The sequence below is a fragment of the Saimiri boliviensis genome, chromosome 12, assembly GCF_048565385.1.
Source record: "Saimiri boliviensis isolate mSaiBol1 chromosome 12, mSaiBol1.pri, whole genome shotgun sequence".
Taxonomy (NCBI): domain Eukaryota; kingdom Metazoa; phylum Chordata; class Mammalia; order Primates; family Cebidae; genus Saimiri; species Saimiri boliviensis.
The window spans coordinates 106,454,562-106,472,295 of record NC_133460.1 but is presented as its reverse complement, the minus strand read 5'-3'; the positions used below and the strand labels follow the sequence as shown (position 1 = coordinate 106,472,295).

General features: G+C 48.4%; 1 protein-coding gene across 23 annotated transcripts in view; it reads right to left on the bottom strand.

Annotated features, from left to right (window-relative positions):
* Positions 1-17,734, bottom strand: part of TACC2 (transforming acidic coiled-coil containing protein 2) — a 254,931-nt gene that overhangs the window by 11,478 nt on the left and 225,719 nt on the right. For 14 of the 23 annotated variants that reach the window (XM_074383022.1, XM_074383003.1, XM_074383016.1 and 11 more), the window contains 7 exons: positions 16,072-16,187; positions 14,489-14,660; positions 13,010-13,150; positions 12,052-12,141; positions 4,606-4,749; positions 4,108-4,184; positions 515-558 (listed from right to left, as the gene is read on the bottom strand). In XM_074383022.1, the coding sequence (XP_074239123.1) occupies positions 515-558; positions 4,108-4,184; positions 4,606-4,749; positions 12,052-12,141; positions 13,010-13,150; positions 14,489-14,660; positions 16,072-16,187 (784 nt within the window). Of the gene's footprint in view, positions 1-514; positions 559-4,107; positions 4,185-4,605; positions 4,750-11,566; positions 11,672-12,051; positions 12,142-13,009; positions 13,151-14,488; positions 14,661-16,071; positions 16,188-17,734 lie in introns of those variants that run through there. The other 9 variants (XM_074383013.1, XM_074383015.1, XM_074383019.1 and 6 more) reach the window with 3 other exon arrangements.

Sequence of the window (17,734 nt, the reverse complement as noted above, 5' to 3'; positions counted from 1 at the left end):
GGGTCAGCGAACAGCACCTGCCATGGTCACGGGAGGAAGGGGACAGACCATCACGCCATCATCCACTGTCCTTGTCCTTGGGTCCTTGGGTCCTTGTGGAAAGGCTGAGTCGGGTATTTTGTCATTTGAGTCTAAACTAAGTTAGGGTCTAGGTATTTGTTTCCTATTCTCTCCCATAAGCAAAAAGAAAAAAAATCCCCCAAATATCCCAACCAGCAGAAATCTCTTTCCCCACAAGGTGGAGAGTCTTTGGCTGGGTCAAATGGTGGCCGGCAGGTGACAGTCATGACTTCCCACAGGTGTGAATAATGCTACGGCACAGACCAGGGCGTTTCCAGAAAGCCCCAGGCTCTCTGTCCCGGGGCAAAGCCATCTTTTCTGGAATGCTTTGGTCCCTCCCTGAAAGGCTTCACACTTTACCAGAAACCCACTCTGAGCCTCCTATCTTCCTAGGCCCCCTCACAGTTCAGAAAAGTCAGGGCCGGTCTGAGCCCCCACAGGTCAGGATACCTACCTATCATCTGAGCGATGGTCTTCTCATACTCGGCCACTATTTTCCTGCAAGAGAAGTAAAGACATGGAGTCAGGACAACAGAATTCTTTTCCATCTCACACAGCTGGACGCCACAGCCTGACCCATGTCCAGTGGGGCCCCGACTTCCCGGGTCACCTTCAACGCTGGTCCTCGCCCTGCACACTCATTCTCCCAGTGCCTGACTCCAAATATGCCACTCTCTTATGCAAAGCCTTCAACACTCCTCACTGTCCACTAAGAAAAAAAACAATACCAGGCAGAGTAGGGCAGGCCTGTAGTCCCAGGTACCGAGAGGCTGGGGTGGATTATTTAAGGCTAGGAGTTTGAGACTACCTTGGGCAACAGATCCTGCCTATACAAAAATGAAAAAAAAATTCATGAGCCATGGTGGTGTGCATATGTAGTCCTAGCTACTGAAGAGGCTAAGGCAGAAGTTTTGCTTGAGTCCACGAGTTCGAGACCAGCCTGGGCAACATGGTAAAACACTGTCCCTACAAAGAATACAAGAATTAACCAGGTGTGATGGTGCACGTCTGTGGTCCTAGCTATTCAAGGGACAAAAGTGGGAGGGTCTTGAGCCCACGAGTCTGGGGCTGCAGTGAGTTATGACCGAGGCACTGCACTCCAGCATGGGCAACAGAGTGAGATTCCAACGCCCAAACAAATTTGACAATTGAAAATAAAGCCAAACCTTCAGTCTGATAATTGAGGTCTTTGCAGTTTGGGCCCAAGCTCCTTCATCGATCTTACCTCCTTCCAAGCCATGCCATGAACATGGTGGCTCAATGAGAACAAATGATTTCTTGTTTGCTCTCGGCTTCTCATCCCCATGCCTCTACCCACGTTGTTCACTTTCCCTCTCTCTATTTCTACCCCTCACAGTCTGTTTCTCAAGGTCCAACTGAAATGCTGTCTCCTTCAGGAAGCCTTCCTTGATTTCTCCTTGGAACTCTGTCACCTTTTATCTGTATCTTTCTCCAAAGTATCTCATGCATCTGGCATCATCGAACACAAGTCTTATCTCCTACTGGCCCAGAGTAAACTTCTTGGGAAGCTTCAACAAACAGTCACTGCACAAAGCATTAAAATCCCCTGCTTGTCATACTGCCTCAGAGCTGTCCCCAGGTAGAAGGACCCATGTGTGAAGAAAACGAACCTGCTGGAAGAAACTTCTCAAAAAGAATCAGGGATTCACCTACATTACCCAGCAATTATTCCCCACAGGAGAACCAAAGACGAGTAACTGCTAAAGATTCAGGACCCTAACGACAGAAGACCATGGAGACCCCCCCGGTCAGGAGGCCTGGGCTCCCACTGGCCTTGTGCCTTCCAGCTGTGTGACTCTGAGCATGACATTCATAGAAGCTGCGGGTGCTCTGCTTACTCCTTGGTACAGTAAGGATTTTCCTAGACTCCAACTTTCAGGGCTGTATGAGAAATTCAATGAGGGTGAAAGGATGACGAAGGTAGACTGTATTCTGCAGGGTCTAACGCTGGGTGCCTGTCCTTGGCTGCTCGACCCTGCTCCTAAGGTCAGTGTCTCACCCTAGGATGGACTCCCAAGAAAGGTAAACAGGAGAGGAGCCTCTGAGGGTTTGTTCCGAATCCTACACAGAAGCTGTGTTTTCTGTAATGAAAAAACACCTCCTTGTATCTCAGAATCACAAGACTGTGATAGATCGTTGAGGCTCCCCTGTCTAACCCCATCACTGCCGAGGACACAAGGAGATAAGGGATGTGTTCTTCAGGAAGCGCGGAGAGACCAGGGACCTGAAAATACCTAAGCTGTGCTGTTTGTTCACTCTACCCTCACAATGACCCTAAGAGGCAGCGCTCTCACTGTTCCCAGCATTACTGATGAGGACACTGAGTAAGTGTGATCCAGACACTCTTCCAAGATCCCAGGGCTGCCAAGTGGCAGAGCCCAGGTGTGAATCCAAGCATGAGACACTGCAGCCTTTGTTCCTAATCCTTCTGCTTTACTCCACTGAGGCACTGTTATTTACCACCATTTTACAGATAAGCAAAGTGAGGCACAGAGTTAAGTAAGGCACCCCGGAGTGGCTGGGAAGCAGAGCCTGGTTTTCACCTAGTCTAGCTCCAGAGGCTGACGGGCTGACAGTCGGGCCATTAAATGCTGGCACATCTGCGCCAGCTGGTGACATCTTGAAATCCTACCACATCAGCTAGTAAATGGTACCTCCTGGGGGCCCCTCAGAGGTACAACTTCTCAAACCACAAAGAAGCACTCCCCCGGCACCAAGAAGGCAAAGCTCCCAGGAGGCAAAAGAAATTAGAGACAGAACTTCCAGCCTCCCCAGGGTGCCATGCTTCATGTTCAGTGCATGTAAAAAACTAGAGCCACCCATGCCCCAAAATAAGAGACAAAACAAAGAGGTTTAAAAATAACGCAACTGCAGGGCTCTCGTCTGAATGTGAAACAGCACACTAAGCTTAACGGCCAGAGGTGGTCACGGGAAACCACCAGCGGAAAAAAGGAACGAACAGGAGAATTTCAGAAAGATCCTACCAGGACCTAGAACATGGGATATGATTACCTAAAGTTTGCTTTCTACTTAAAATGGTAGCCAGGAATGCAATTGATCTGATAATCAACTAGTATCCGCCATTGTACTTACGTACACTATATGTGGTGACTATATTTCTATTACGATATACCACAAATGAAATTAAATCATTTAGGCTAAAGTCAGGAAACATCCTAAATGTTTGTCCACAGAGACTGGTTCAATTAATTATGTTACATTCATACAATGGACTATTAAGCACCTGCTAAACAGAATGAGGCAGAGAGGAATAAAAAATATGTCCAAGATATGCTGATAAATTTAAAAGGAGTGGGCTGGCCACGGTGGCTCATGCCTGTAATCCCAGCACATTGGGAGGTTGAGGCAGGTGGATCACCTGAGGTCAGGAGTTCAAGACCAGCCTGGCCAGCCTGGTGAAACCCCGTCTCTACTAAAAATACAAAAAAACTAGCTGGGTGTGGTGGCAGATACCTGTAATCACCACTACTTAGGAGGCTGAGGCAGGAGAATCGCTTGAACCCAGTGGGGTTGGAGGTTGCAGTGAGCCAAGATGGCACCATTGCACTCCATCCTGGGTAAAAACAGTGAAACTCTGTCTCAAAAAAAAAAAAAAAAAAATTAAAAAGACTATAGAATAATATATCCTGCATGCTCTCTTGTTTTGGAGAAAAAAGAGGCTGTTTAGATTCACTATCACATTTGTGATGAAAAATGGAAAATTCTTGGAAAGAACCACAAGAAACAGAAGAGTCACCTTCAGGTTTTGGAACCGGAGGCTGAGTGTGAAGATCTGTTTTGCATTGTAGATGTATATATTTGAATGCATTCTTTAATTCATGTGCATGCTATTTTAGTAATAGTATTAGAGTAAAAATACTTTTAAAAAATAGGAAGCACGTGTAATGAAGGAGAGAGAATTTCTACAGAAGACGCTCCCCTGTGGACCGCACCAGCTCCGCTCATCATCAAACCACAGGTAAAAGCATCCCTCAGGCGCCAGCAAGGCCCGGCTCCCCAACTCACCTCATTTCCATCACTTCCCGCCTGCTTTCTTCATATTTATCTTTCCATTCTGAGACTTCTCTCTCCTTGGTTATGATCTAGTTCAGGGAGAAGAGAAAGGTTGGCCCCAGATGAGTGAATTCAGCTCTGAGCAATTCACAGATCAAGAAAAGGAGACAGTGAATAAATGCGGACTGAAAACTTCCTACAACAAATGATAATTACATTCAGAGAACTTCCCTGCGCATGAAAAAGAAAGAAGTCAGATATCAGACTTTCACAGTGCCCACTGGGGAGCAGCTGAAAGAGGCGTGCTTTTTGTTACAAATTCAACAAGGCCCAAAAGGCCCATTACACACAGTGTCAGGAAGATCAAAACCCACAGTCTGCCACACACCTTTGCCTGCAGCATTCAGAGAACAAAGTCTGTCTCCAAAGACACTGGCTTTGTGGACTGTGAGCATATGTGTTTGTTAGTAAGTGGCAGGAAGAGGGTGGTCACGTCACATGCCACAATACCTCTGCTCTGGCAATCTGGAGGGCAGAGTCCAGGTCGGGCTGCTGGAACAGAAGGCTTGCAGGCTTCTCCACCTCAGCGGTCCCGATGCGGGAGTACAAGGCTGTTTTGGAGATGGAGACATCTGTTGGGTGAGCAGCCTCTCTCTGTGGAATGGTTTTTAATTAAAAAAAAAAAAAAAGAGTTAACATTAATCATATGACAAAGAGGATCACACTCACCCTCTCATGAATGGGCCAGTTGTATGGTTTTGAAACAAAGAACATCAGAAGTATGAGAAAGTGCACAGACTGATGAACAGGGAAATGCCGAGTAGAGTCTATGGATGGAGACCTATCATTCTGCACCTGTGCAGGCAGACAAAGGGGCTAACGGCAGAGGCCCCTGCGGCTCCCAGGCCTTGGAGTCCAGTGTGTCTGGTACCTGCTTATCTCTGCCATTTATCACATGCTGAGCCACTTAGGCACAGTGCCTGAGAACCCAGGGCGCTATTCAGCAGGCTCCACTTCCAAAATAAGATCTCAATGGCGAATAATGTTGAATTCTAGTCTACGTTTGCCTAGTTTTGAATAACCACAGATTTGATCACTTTGGTAAGACTGTTTACATTTCAATTTTGGTGGTATTTGCTCAGCTCCATTTGAAAGGATGCTGAGTCACACAAAGCTTAAGGCCTACTGTAGTCATCAACCAGTATCACCTTTGGCTGGGTCGAGTTTCTGGATGTGAGAGTTACGTTGGCGTTCTGTTGCCCTGAAATCTGTTACATCAAGGGGAAAATTAAAAACTGGCTCAATGACAATATCCACATTTGCTGATGAGACCCTGAACAAGTGGCATGATCCACCACACCAACCCATCCAACTGATACTGATTGGAGACTTGACAGCCTTTTGCGGAGAACAGATACCAGCCTCCCAGAGGTGAGAAGGAGTCTGTGGTTATTCTTTTTCCCTTTGCACAAAATGCTCGGCAATTTGCAACGCAGTTGAAAGGCAGTGTTAGCAGCATCACGGACCAGCACAGCGGGTTGTCAGTCTACCTCTACTGCGAATGAAACATCAAACCAACCACACTCTCAGTCCTATGCATTAACCTCATCGCGCTGCCATGGCTACCCAGGCGAACCTCTACCCTAGTTATCGATCCTCGAGTGCTCTAACAGGCAGAGCAGGACTGCTTCTTCCCTTGGGGAATTATGGGAGGAAACTGAATGGTGAAAGGCCACCACAGTGCAGTAGAGAGAGGGAGATTTGGGGAAAGAATGATGAGGGTTTATCAAGGACAGCTGGTAAGATCAAAGAGCCAACGGTAACTGGGAAGGCAGTGGGCCTCAAGGTACCCGTACAGAAGTGGTCTCTTCCACCACAAGAACAGGCATGTCTACCCTACGACGGCATCAGGGTAAATGAACCCGAGAGGGGAGGCAGCTTAGAAAACTCAAGGAGAAGTTTAATGGATAGGACCGGAGATGATCGAATTAGGACCAGTTAGTTAGCTGTAGACATGCAGGGTGAAATTACATCGTTTCGGTTGTCCTGGAAGAGAATGCCGGTTGCCTGGATTTCATGGCGCCTGCCTGGCCTTGCATACTTGGGGTAGCCCTGAAGCGGGACCCAGATGATCCACTGGCCAGTGATGGGAGTGCACAGTCCCCTTCAACCAGATGCCAGAGACTCGCTCATGTGAGAACAGGGCAGGCTCAGGCTCCCAAGAAGCCTCTGTTTCAAGGACACTTGACCAGAATAGACATTAACAGCTCTCAGCAGAGGCAGGCTGACCTCCCAGAAGCAAGGGCACCACCAGGCCACGGGGCCAGAGCCTCTTGGGTGCAGGGGTTCACCTCTATTGTTTGAGAGTGGGTTTCATAGTTCTGCTTGTCATGGGGGAACTTCTCAGGAAGTAGTTGGAAAATTACACAGAGATCAAGACTCAACATTTGTCTTTATGGAGAAAGTTAATAAACATACAATTCCCAAAGGAACTTTATGGAGTGTGGTAGCTTACACCTATAATCTCAACACTTTGGGAGGCTGAGGTGTGAGGACCCCTTGAGGTCAGGAGTTTGAAAACAGTCTGGGTAACATTGTGAGACCCCATCTCTGTAAAAAATTTAATAAAAAATATTGGGGGAACAGACGCAGTGGCTCATACCTGTAATCTGAACACTTCGGGAGGCTAAGGCAGGTGGATCACTTGAAGTCAGGAGTTCAAGAGCAGCCTGGCCAATGGCAAAACCCTGTCTCTACTAAAAATATAAAAACTACCTGGGCGTGGTGATGCCTGCCTGTAATCCCAGCTACTTCGGAGGCTGAGGCATGAAAATCACTTAAAGCCCAGGAAGCAAAGATTGCAGTGAGCTGAGATTGCTCCAGCCTGGGTGACAGAGTGAGACTCTGTCTTTAAGAAAAAAAATAGGCAAAGGATTTTAAAAAGAAAAATAAAAACTGTTCCCATCACTTTTAAAGTCAACAAGTATGTATTTTTATTATTATTATTATTTTTTTAACGAGCAACATCAGTCACCATCAAACTCAGCATGGACCTTCTGAAGATGAAAAAATGGAGAATCTGAGACTGGGCCAGAGGGTTTCCCAGAATGAGATTCAATGTTGACCAAAGTAAGCAGGTTCCCTGTAGTGCAGGAGAAAACTGATTTCATTAAAACTAACTTTATCATACTGGGCAAAAACTAAATATGACTGATGAAGGAATTAATAATCTTCATGCTGCTTAAAATCCTTTGTAAAACAAGAAAGGGAATCAAAAAAATCAATAAAATAGTGAGTCTTGTAAGAAAATGCAAATGGACACTACCCTGTAGACTGTCACTGACCCCCTTCATCCTGGCCACCTGGTGTTTTCAATAAAGGAACAGATGACTTCAGAGCCCTCTTGAATTACTGCCCAAGTATCTGCGTGTTGATGAAATTCGTTGTGTACACTCTGGTTTCTCCTTACAACCAAGAATTGTTTCTAACTGAAATTAATAGCTTTGTCTGTCGCTGATATTTTAAGATCAGATATTTTTAGATTAAACTTTGTTTCTCTCACATAACCCCTACTTGCTATTTTAGAGGGGCCAAAAAAGCCACTAGAATCACAAACTGAAATGTGAAATGGCTGTGCCGCAGAAGGCATGGGCCTTTGCAACCAATTTTTTGACCTTCATTCCACTCAAGTCCTGCGACCTGCGAGAACCTCTGGCCACTGTCACCCGCTTCAGACCTGCAGGCTGTGCCTGGGTCCTTCCTGCTGGCAGCCAGGGGTGGGGTTCTAGCACTCACCCTGGCTCAAGGGCCCCTGTGGACAGTTCCCTGCTGGCAGACACGGCGGGGAGGGGCTGGCACTAGGGCAGGATCCCTGTCCCCTGGAGCAGACAGAGGCAAATTCTGGAGAGAGCATCTGCACATCTGAGGCTGGGAGAGCCATGCCACAGGGGCCACGGAGGGGTGAGGCCAGGAGTCAGGATGAGCGAGGGAGATGACAGCTACCTGGGTCAAGGGCATGGTGCCAGCAGGGAACTGTCCACAGGGGCCCTTGAGCCAGGGTGAGTGCTAGAACCCCACTCCAGGCTGCCAGCAGGAAGGACCCAGGCACAGCCTGCAGGTCTGAAGCGGGTGACAATGGCCAGAGGTTCTCGCAGGTCGCAGGACTTGAGTGGAATGAAGGTCAAAAAATTGGTTGCAAAGGCCCATGCCTTCTGCGGCACAGCCATTTCACATTTCAGTTTGTGATTCTAGTGGCTTTTTTGGCCCCTCTAAAATAGCAAGTAGGGGTTATGTGAGAGAAACAAAGTTTAATCTAAAAATATCTGATCTTAAAATATCAGCGACAGACAAAGCTATTAATTTCAGTTAGAAACAATTCTTGGTTGTAAGGAGACACAGGCCTGGCACTCAGAGGGTGTCCAGGTCATGTGCCGCCACCCAAGCAGGAAAGTGGCCTCCGCCAGGTGCTGCCCCATCCAATTCTGACCACAGGCAGTCCCCAAGCCCAGGAGGAGTGGCAATCATGGGGAGGCACTGGGCATCATGCCTTATGCCACTCCCATCACTGGCACCAGCCAGCTGCTCCTGCCCACTGAGTCAAGATACAGCCTCTAAGCAATAACTCCAGATGCTCCAAAGAGCCAAATACACGGGTGCTCACGAGCTGGTCCTTGTCACTCTCCTCAGTCTGTTATTGTGGCTTTTGGGCATCACATCTCCCTCCTTCTGAACCTCGGTTTAATGTGTATGTATGGGGGGATAGTCTGTGACATAGCAATAGAGAGGGGAACATGGGACGTGGTGCCAGGCTGCTCTGTGACAACACAGGTTGCCCCAACTCCTTCTGCTCATGCAAGTTCCAGGCATTGGCCTCTTCTAGGCATGGACTGAGGGGCCACACCACTCACCCACCCTGGGGGCCTCCTGCTAGGACTCACCCCCGCTCTGAATCTTGTTATTTGTGTGGCCTTGTTCCTAAGTAACCCAGACATAGCCTTCAGTCTTCATATGGGGTCCCCCTCATCCAGAAAGGCCCATGGCTTACGCCTCTCAGACAGCCACCCAGACACGACACTCACGTTTCATCTGACGTGGCTGAGTGTTCAATTCAGGGCTGCTGCACCACATTTCCAGGGACCTTGGTCAGGTTTGCCCCCAGGAGGACACAGCCGAATTCCATTTGACCAGAAGATGTGGAAGGAAAATAATGCTAAGACCGCAGCCTGACACCCCAGCCCCTAAGGATTTTTCCTCATTTCTCACATTTTCTAACTGAGATGGAGAAACCCCCACTGCAGCTCCTCCAGGGCTGACTCAGCTCTTCACTGGTCTAAAGACAAATGGAAGTCAAAGCTGCTCTAGGGAACAGCCAGAAAATCACTCCCCACTCTATCTCATGGTGATTTTCATCCATGCAATATGATATTTTTCATTCCAAGTGATGTCATCTTTGTGTTAGCAACAGCTTAAGACCATGGTGGCAAAATGACGGAACTGTGTCACCTACAGCTGAAATCTATGGCCAGAAGAAACGGCAAATGGGATGCACAGCTGCTGTTTTCTCTTCCCGTGCATCAGCAGTTTCCATCCAATGCAGCAAGGGACAATCTTTCTATTTGTTAAAGAAACCTACGGGGGCCAACTTGAGGTCAGACTCATGGACCACCCTTGGGCTGGGTAGCTACAGGAACAGCATCTATTTTCCATAGGCCAACATCAGCAGGTAATGTACTTTTCACAAAAGCAATACAAGTGACTCTGTGAGAGAAAAACGTTCCTTATTTACCCCGAGACAGTTCTACCCTCAGAGAATGAATGTTCCTTTGAGCATACACTTCCGAAACAAAAGAGGTGGCTTGGGCTGCCTCTGCGACTCACACCCTATGAACACACACAACACCGTTTTCTAACTCAGAATCCGGCACATATTCTGAGAAGAGCCTGTAACGGACAAAAAGTCAACTCCTGGCCATTATTTGCCAACAGTTTTCTCTGACTGCTCTCCAAAGGAGGCGGCAGGGGGACCAGGGCACCCAGCACACTCCATCTCCACCCTGAGCTATTCACCAAACATGCTCAATTCCACTTCAAACTCTGGACAGGAATACACGGTACTTACAGTGGCCAAACTGCACACAATTCATTCTGTCTTTAAGCCCCAAGAATATCTAGAAATAAATCTAGTGGTGGGGCTGGGGGATCCTCCCTGCTTCATGCTCTCTAAAAATCTTGCTTTCATGGAAATTCAACCTAAGCTTATGGTTTGGCAACAAGAATGGGGACATCCCCAATCTGTATTTATATTCTTGTCCCTGCCCTGAGTCTCACTGTTCCCAGCCCGCACACCCACAGTGTAACCACCTCCTGCCTCTGGGAGGGGCTTCTCTTTTGGGTATGGCCAGGGAGATCACATTAGGGGCCCTCAGGGCCGGAGCAGCAGCTGGACTCCTAGTCCTGTACCAAGGATGACAGACACAGACGCCACTGCCCCCTCTGCAGATGAGCTGTTACTCTAGGCAGGCAGGCCAGGGGCTCCCATGTTTACATTTGTTTTTAAAGTTAGAGGGTTACTCTGTCACCCTGGCTGGAGCGCAATGATGTGATCATGGCTCACTGTAACCTTGAACTCATGGGCTCAAGCAATCCTCCCACCTCAGCCTCCCGAGTAGCTAGAACTACAGGTATGCACCACCGCACCCAGCCAGGGGCCTCTCACTTGGAGACCTGACTTCTACTCCCCAACAGGCTGGTGAATCACTGTCAAGTGGCTCCACGTGCCCATCTGTAAAATGGGACCCGGATCCACCTACCAAGGAGAGATGCTGGGAGCAGCTGATCCAGTAACAGAGGCAAAAGGGAAGTCTTAGCTGACGCAGCGGCTTTCTTTGATCACACACCTACTATGTGTCAAGCACGGCGCCAGTCTCTGCACACCAGCTGTCTGTCATCTTCACAGCCACCTGTAAAGTGACTATGATCGGCCCCATCTCGTGAACGGCAAAACTAAGGCCCAGAGAGGTTTGCCTACCTGTTCAAAGCCACGGAGCACAATCTGACACACCAGGTTCATCGGGCTGTCCCACTCCAGGTGGGGTGAGGGGTAGGAATGAGGCCACCCTCAGAGATCAAGGTTTGCACGGACAATCCAGGGGCAAACACACGTTCTGCACGTCATCGGCAACTCATTTAAGTTGTTAAGAAAAGTTACCCCAAACTTGGAAGCCAGGCAAAAAGATTTCTGCACGCCCTGTCAATGTCACACTCCATGCCGGAACTAGGGAGTGGGAGACTCCAAATGGCCCACTGCCCTTTTTTGTAAAAAAAAAAAAAAATGAAAATAAATAGATACAAGTTTCATTGGAACAGTGCCAGATAGTACGGCCCACAAGGCTGGAAATACTTATCTGCACTTTACAGAAAGGATTGTGTAGGCCTGGTCTAGGGTATCATCAAATGCCTTGGTTTCACGTACTATGTGTTACTGATGAGGGTCTCATCTCAGCAAAGTTATATGTTAACTTCTAGAAAATAGAAAAGTTGCAAATGATTTTTGTTCAATAGAGAAGCAAATGGCCATCTGTAGAAAAAAAAAAACCCTCAAAAGTCATAATTTTTTTTTTTTTTTTTGCTCTGTTGAATCAGTGCTAACCAGCTTTCTATCCAACTTTGCCATCTTAGGCTATCCTTCTTCACCCCACTGACCTATACGTTGGTCTCTTCATTACCCTCCCTTTAACCAGCATTACCATCCCACTGGTTTAGCATTATTGAGTTAAACAGATCTTAGCTATGTGCTCAGTGTGTGTTTATGCAAGAGTGACGCTTTCAGCTTTTTGGAAATGACCCTTTGCTGGACACCGACGATGCCCGCCTGGCGGATGGTTAGAAAAGCAGCTTCTGTACCCCAGCGGCACACGACATTCTCAGGAGGTGGCGCACGCGGCAGCAAACCGGTACCTTGGCATCCTGGTGGCTGCGGGAAGCCAAAGCAATCTGCCTGGCCAGCTTCAGAGCTTCTATCCGCATGATGGCAAACTCTAACTCCTCCTGCCCGCGGGGGTGTGGGCAAACCGCAGGGAATGCATCAAGACAGACGTCAATGGTTTCCACATCCGAGAAATGAACGTGCCATGAAAATGTGTCAAGACAGGCACTCGGGAAAAACACACGCTCCGCCTTTCTCTCACAATTAGCACCTCAGCAGATCATGAAATAAGCATTTAATTTCCTTTTCAAAAAAATCACCCTTTTGACTATCTGTCGGGGAGTATTGTGCAGTTGAATATGAAATGATTTTCAAAATGGGATCAAAATTTGTACTGGACTTTTCTCTTTTGATTTCTTTCCCTTTTTCTTTCTTAAGGCGAAGTTGGCCAACAGTCTCCATGAATGGATCTGTGACTCTCAGATGGCTGGTAACAGTCTCTCTAGGTTTGCTCTGAACATCCTAGTCTAGAGGATATCAAATTAAGTTGTCAAATTTAAAGCACAGAGTACATCACTGTTTTTTGTTCCAGATGCAAGACTGAGCCCAGATGTTATCTCAATGGGAGTCTGAGATAGCCACCTGCATATAAGCAGCTTGGCTCAGTGGTGATCTGATATTCTTGGTTCAGTGAATAAATCACAGAAATTGCTTTTGGGGCTATCAGTGCTCCTAAAAAATGACGATTTGGGCCCAGTTTCCAAATTGAAATAGAAATGGTTTGTTCAATACGTAATCACACAATTTGTATAACTTTGGTATCCTGGGTAAAGAACATCACGTATACCCTTCTTTAAAGGGAAGACAGGTCACCGGGAACATTCTCAGCAGTTCCTCATCAAATCCTGCCTCATTTCATTTGGGCCTCGGGGGTTCATTCTCTACTGAGGTTTTGCCAAACTCCCGAAAGGTCACACGTGGGCTACAAACCTGAAGTTTCTGAGCGAATAGTGGGGGGTTCTTTTCTGCTAAGTCGGGCTCCAGATAGTCAAGTGCACCACAGAGAGAGCCGGGGTGAGCTAGCCTGCTGAGGAGGGCGTCAGCAGAGGCAAAGGAGCCCTCGGGAGCTGTCTGAACACCGGCAGAGAGGAGGACACACAAGAAAAACAGAGGAGAACAAAGAGTGATATTGATTCCAAGCAAGGCCCACGCTGCCATTTGCTGGACATTTCTGCCTTGAAGCTAAAGAGAGTATCAGTTAGCTGCCATTACTTGCGGCTCCATCTGGACTAATTCCCACAAGCTGACAATGGACATTTTGAGATTGGCAGACCCAACCCCCTCCCCACAGCGCGGCCTTCAGTGTCCTCCCACCCCCACGCCACCCTCGCTCCCTGATTGATGAACGGGAGCTAGCTAGTGGGAGGTGAAAGGCCAGTTAGTTGGTGGGTTTTCCAAACATAACTCATCAAGAAATACCTTCAAGTAATTAGGTATGTCAAAGAAAGTCAGGTTTTGGTAAAGGTAATTTTCTAAATCATGGAAAGATGATTTCAAGTGAGAAAGTGTCTTCTGATAGATCAGAAAGACCTCAGACTCAGAAGCCAGCATTGTAGAAAGTGAACCATGGATGTGTGTTTCAGAGTATTAACATGAGAGATGGATTCACATCTAGATCCTCTTTTTACTGTTATTTTCCTGGTATCTACCCCAGCATCCAACTGCCAGACACACAGTAGGTGCTCAATAGACATTTGATGCATGAGAGAAATGGCCTACTAAGACAGAACAACAAAAATAACACACTAAATGAAGGGCTTCACACCTGCTTGGGGATTGCTGGGCGGGAGGTAGAGGAAATAAAAATAAAATTCAGCTAGAAGGATGGTGCATTCCAGATGCGTGGAAGAGCCTGGCATGGGCATCACTTACTTTGGAGCATGCACAAGGCCACATGATACACGTGCGGTGCAGGGACCGGGGGTAGGTAAGGCCTTTTGCTCAGCTTTTATTTGCTCTGCAAGACCCCTGCAGGGCTTGGGGAGAGGAAAAGTCCTAGCCTTTAAACAGGAGACATTCCCATCACTAAGTCCCAGGAAAACTAACTGTTTCCCAAAAGAAGCATCCCCTGCCCTCCGCCATCAAGAATGAAGTGGCACAGGACTGCTTAATGACTGCTCCAAAGCAACAGTCAGGTCCTAAGGGGCGAAATATGGAAAATAAATAACCCTGAAGGCATAAAAAGTACTTAAGTGAGAAATGCAAAACCACCCGGGTGTGAACAGAGAACCTCCCCCTCATCCTCATGGTATGGGATCTCGCAGGTTGGCTTCTGTGGTCAGGGAGTCAGGGTGGGACCCATGGCAGGTGCCAGGTGAGTGTTGCTCTGAAGGCCTGGCCTTCTTGGTGACAATACGCAGCTGGCCCACACCCCTCTCCTGTGATCTGGGGCCCTCCAACCCCACTTACAATTTCAATCGCCTCTGAAGGGGTGCCCAAGGCCATGGCCTCCAGCTCCTTCTGGGAGGATTTCTCTGGCCCCTGCAAGTGTGGCTCTTGGTTAGGGGCCAGCCCTCGTGGGACAGGGTGCTGGTTTTTTGTAGCAGCGTTCACAAGGGCTTCAGTCTCTTCAAAACTTGACCTGGGGGAAGCAAAGGGCATCTTTAGAGTCTTCTCATAGGGAAATTCACTGAAATCAACCAGGATTCCCTGATCAAGTTAATCCCACAAGGAGTCCTGGACTTCCAGAGGGATATGGGCCAGGTCTCTACTGGCCATGCAGCTTCTAGGTGGACAGGCACCCCAGAGCCAAGTGACAAGGGAGAGGGAGAAGCACAGATGCCGCTGGCCGTAGACCTGAGCTCTGGAGCGAGGACTACCAGCCGCTTGGCTGTGGACTCCGGGGAAGTGATGGGACCATGCCTCCGTTTCCTTGTCTGTAAGTTGGAGACAACAGGCCTCTCTGTGAAGACTGAATGAGGCTGCATCGCTGTCAAGCGCTTCATGCAGTGCTGGTGCCGCTACTGTTTTATTAACGTCACCACCATCATCACTCTTCTCACCACTCCGGGCAGCTTGCAGAGTCTCTTTTGTAAGTTTGGGAAGTCAGTGCAAGAGCTTTCACTCCTCCTGCTTAAAGAGGGAGCCAGCCAGATAGGCTGGTCCAAATCTTCCCGCAATGCCCACACTTACTTGATCAAACGATGCACTGCTGCAAACATTAGCCCTGATGAATGCAAACGTGAACATCCACATCAACAATGTACCCAGGCACTTGGTATGTGCCAGGTACTTCAACAAGAGCTTTACACATGGCATCTCTCTGGCAGGCAGGTGCCCTCTCCCCGTCACACAGGTCGGGGAGGCTCTAAAAGACTGACAGCCTCCTTTAATCTTCACAAACTCCCTGCAAGGTCCGTTTCATTATTACTTTTACTTTATATGCAAGGAAACTGAGGCACAGGAGAGCCAAGTACCTCCCATCTGGTCACATAACCAGGAGAGGGTACAGGTGGGATTCAGGCTCTGAATGCTGGGCCACAGTGTCCCCCTTTAGATAAATGATGGAATAAAGTGTGTGTGTGCTGGGCGAGATTATAGGGGTGGGTCAGAGAGGGTCAGGTGGGTCACACACTCGGCTGTTGAAGGACTTCACTTTAGTCCAAAGGGCAGCCAGTAACAAAACCAATGCGTTTACGTCCCTGCGGACATTCACAGAGACTGAAGTATGGGCTGGCCAGGAACCATGGCTCATGCCTGTAATCCCAGCACTTTGGGAGGCTGAGGAGGGAGAAGCCCTTGAGCCCAGCAGTTTGAAACCAGCCTGGGCATCATACTGAGACCCTGTCTCTATTTAAAAAAAAAAAAAAAAAAAAAAAAGCAAAAAGTAAACACAGACACACACACACACACACACACACACACACACACACACGGAGCACTGATGGCCTGAATCTATGCACTGAAATGAAGTTGAAATAACAGCATGAAGGCGCTCAGAGGCTTTGGAGCATCCAGTGTGATTTGTAACTCTCTCATCATGGAAGTCATACCCTGAACACGGCGTCGGGGACTCTGACATGTGGACAGGAGGTGACTTGACAGGGCTCTCCTGAGAAGTGTCAAACATAAGGTACAAGGCCTGCTTCTTCGGGGCGTCATCGTCCTGCTGCAGGGATCAAAGTCACATATCAGCGTGGGTACAGCTGGCCTGAAAGTGCAACTGAGATGAAAACCAAAGCACTCTCAACAGGGAACAAACAGCCCATCAGGGAAAAGCCTTCAGTGTTCTGGAGCCACCAGAAGAGAGGAGGAAGTGGGGCCCGGTTGGGAGTGCGGTGGGGAGGCCGGGAGGGAAGGAGGATGCAGAGAAAGTACAACTGAGTCCAAGTAGGAACGTGCGCCAGTGGAAAAGACGCCCATGGCGTTGCTGAGCTGGACTCTGTTCAATTCACCAACGTTTACTGAGCCCCCTCTCTGAGCCAAGAGCTGCGCTGGCCACTGTGGATAAACAGGCAGGTAGGGCAAGAGACCAGACCTGGGCTGACCATAGCTGAATGAGCCCAGGGCAGGGGCAGGGACCGGAGACAGCTCAACCAGACTAGAAACAGGGGCTGTGGGATGCCAAGCCCAGAAATGGACACTGGCATCTCTCAGTGATGGGGAGACCTTGGAAGACCCCTCCATATGGCCTGCTGGGATCCCCAAAGAAGTCCCTGCAATGGCCAGCAGGCATGCTGCTCTGCATGGCATGCAATCTCTGGGTGGCTCTGCTGTCCCTGAGCAGCGCATGCTGCTCACGAAATTCGTCCACCAGGTCTGCCAACACACTGAGCAGTGGGTGGGCACAAAAGGAAGGGGGCCCTTGTGGTTTCAATCCATTTAAATCAAAGACCTCAAAGCACATGACAGTTCTACTTCAGCAGTAAAATGTCTCATCCTCAGTATTATGCATGTGGCATCAGCCTCTGGGGACACAGTTGTGACTACAGAGGTAAGCTCTCTAAGCAACACACCAGGGGATGATAACAAAGCCCACGCCCTCCCTCGGGGAGCTGTGATCTCACTGACTTGGCGCTTGAGGTAAGCCTGTGCATGGGGACATGCTCCTGCCTAACCTTCAGGTCTAACTTACAGCAACCTGTGGTTTGGGAGCAGCCACCGCAGCATCTACTACTGATGCAAAGAAAGATAAAGACAGGAACCACATGTCCAGGGCCGTGCAGTGCTGCAAGCAAGCCCTCCTGCATGCCACATGTCTCTGAGGGCATCGCCAGACAACAGCAAGAAGTCGAGCTTGGAATTATTCCAAGGGCAGCAGGTATTATGCCAGGAAAGACAGTGCCCATCATAAACTCTTAAAATGAAAAAGCAGGCCGGGTACAGTGGCTCACACCTATAATCCCAGCACTTTGGGAGGCTGAGGCAGGTAGATCATGAGGTCAAGAGATTGAGACCATCCTGGCCAACATAGTAAAACCCCGTCTCTACTAAAGATATATAAAAATTAGCTGGGTGTGGTAGCGCACGCCTGTAGTCCCAGTTACTCAAGAAGCTGAGGCAGGAGAATCTCTTGAACCCAGAGGCAGAGGCTGCAGTGAGCTGAGATTGCGCCACTGCACTCCAGCCTGAGGGACAGAGCAAGACTCTGTCTCAAAAAAAAAAAAAAAAAAAAAAAAAAAGAAAAAGAAAAAGAAAAAGAAAAAACCAGGGAGA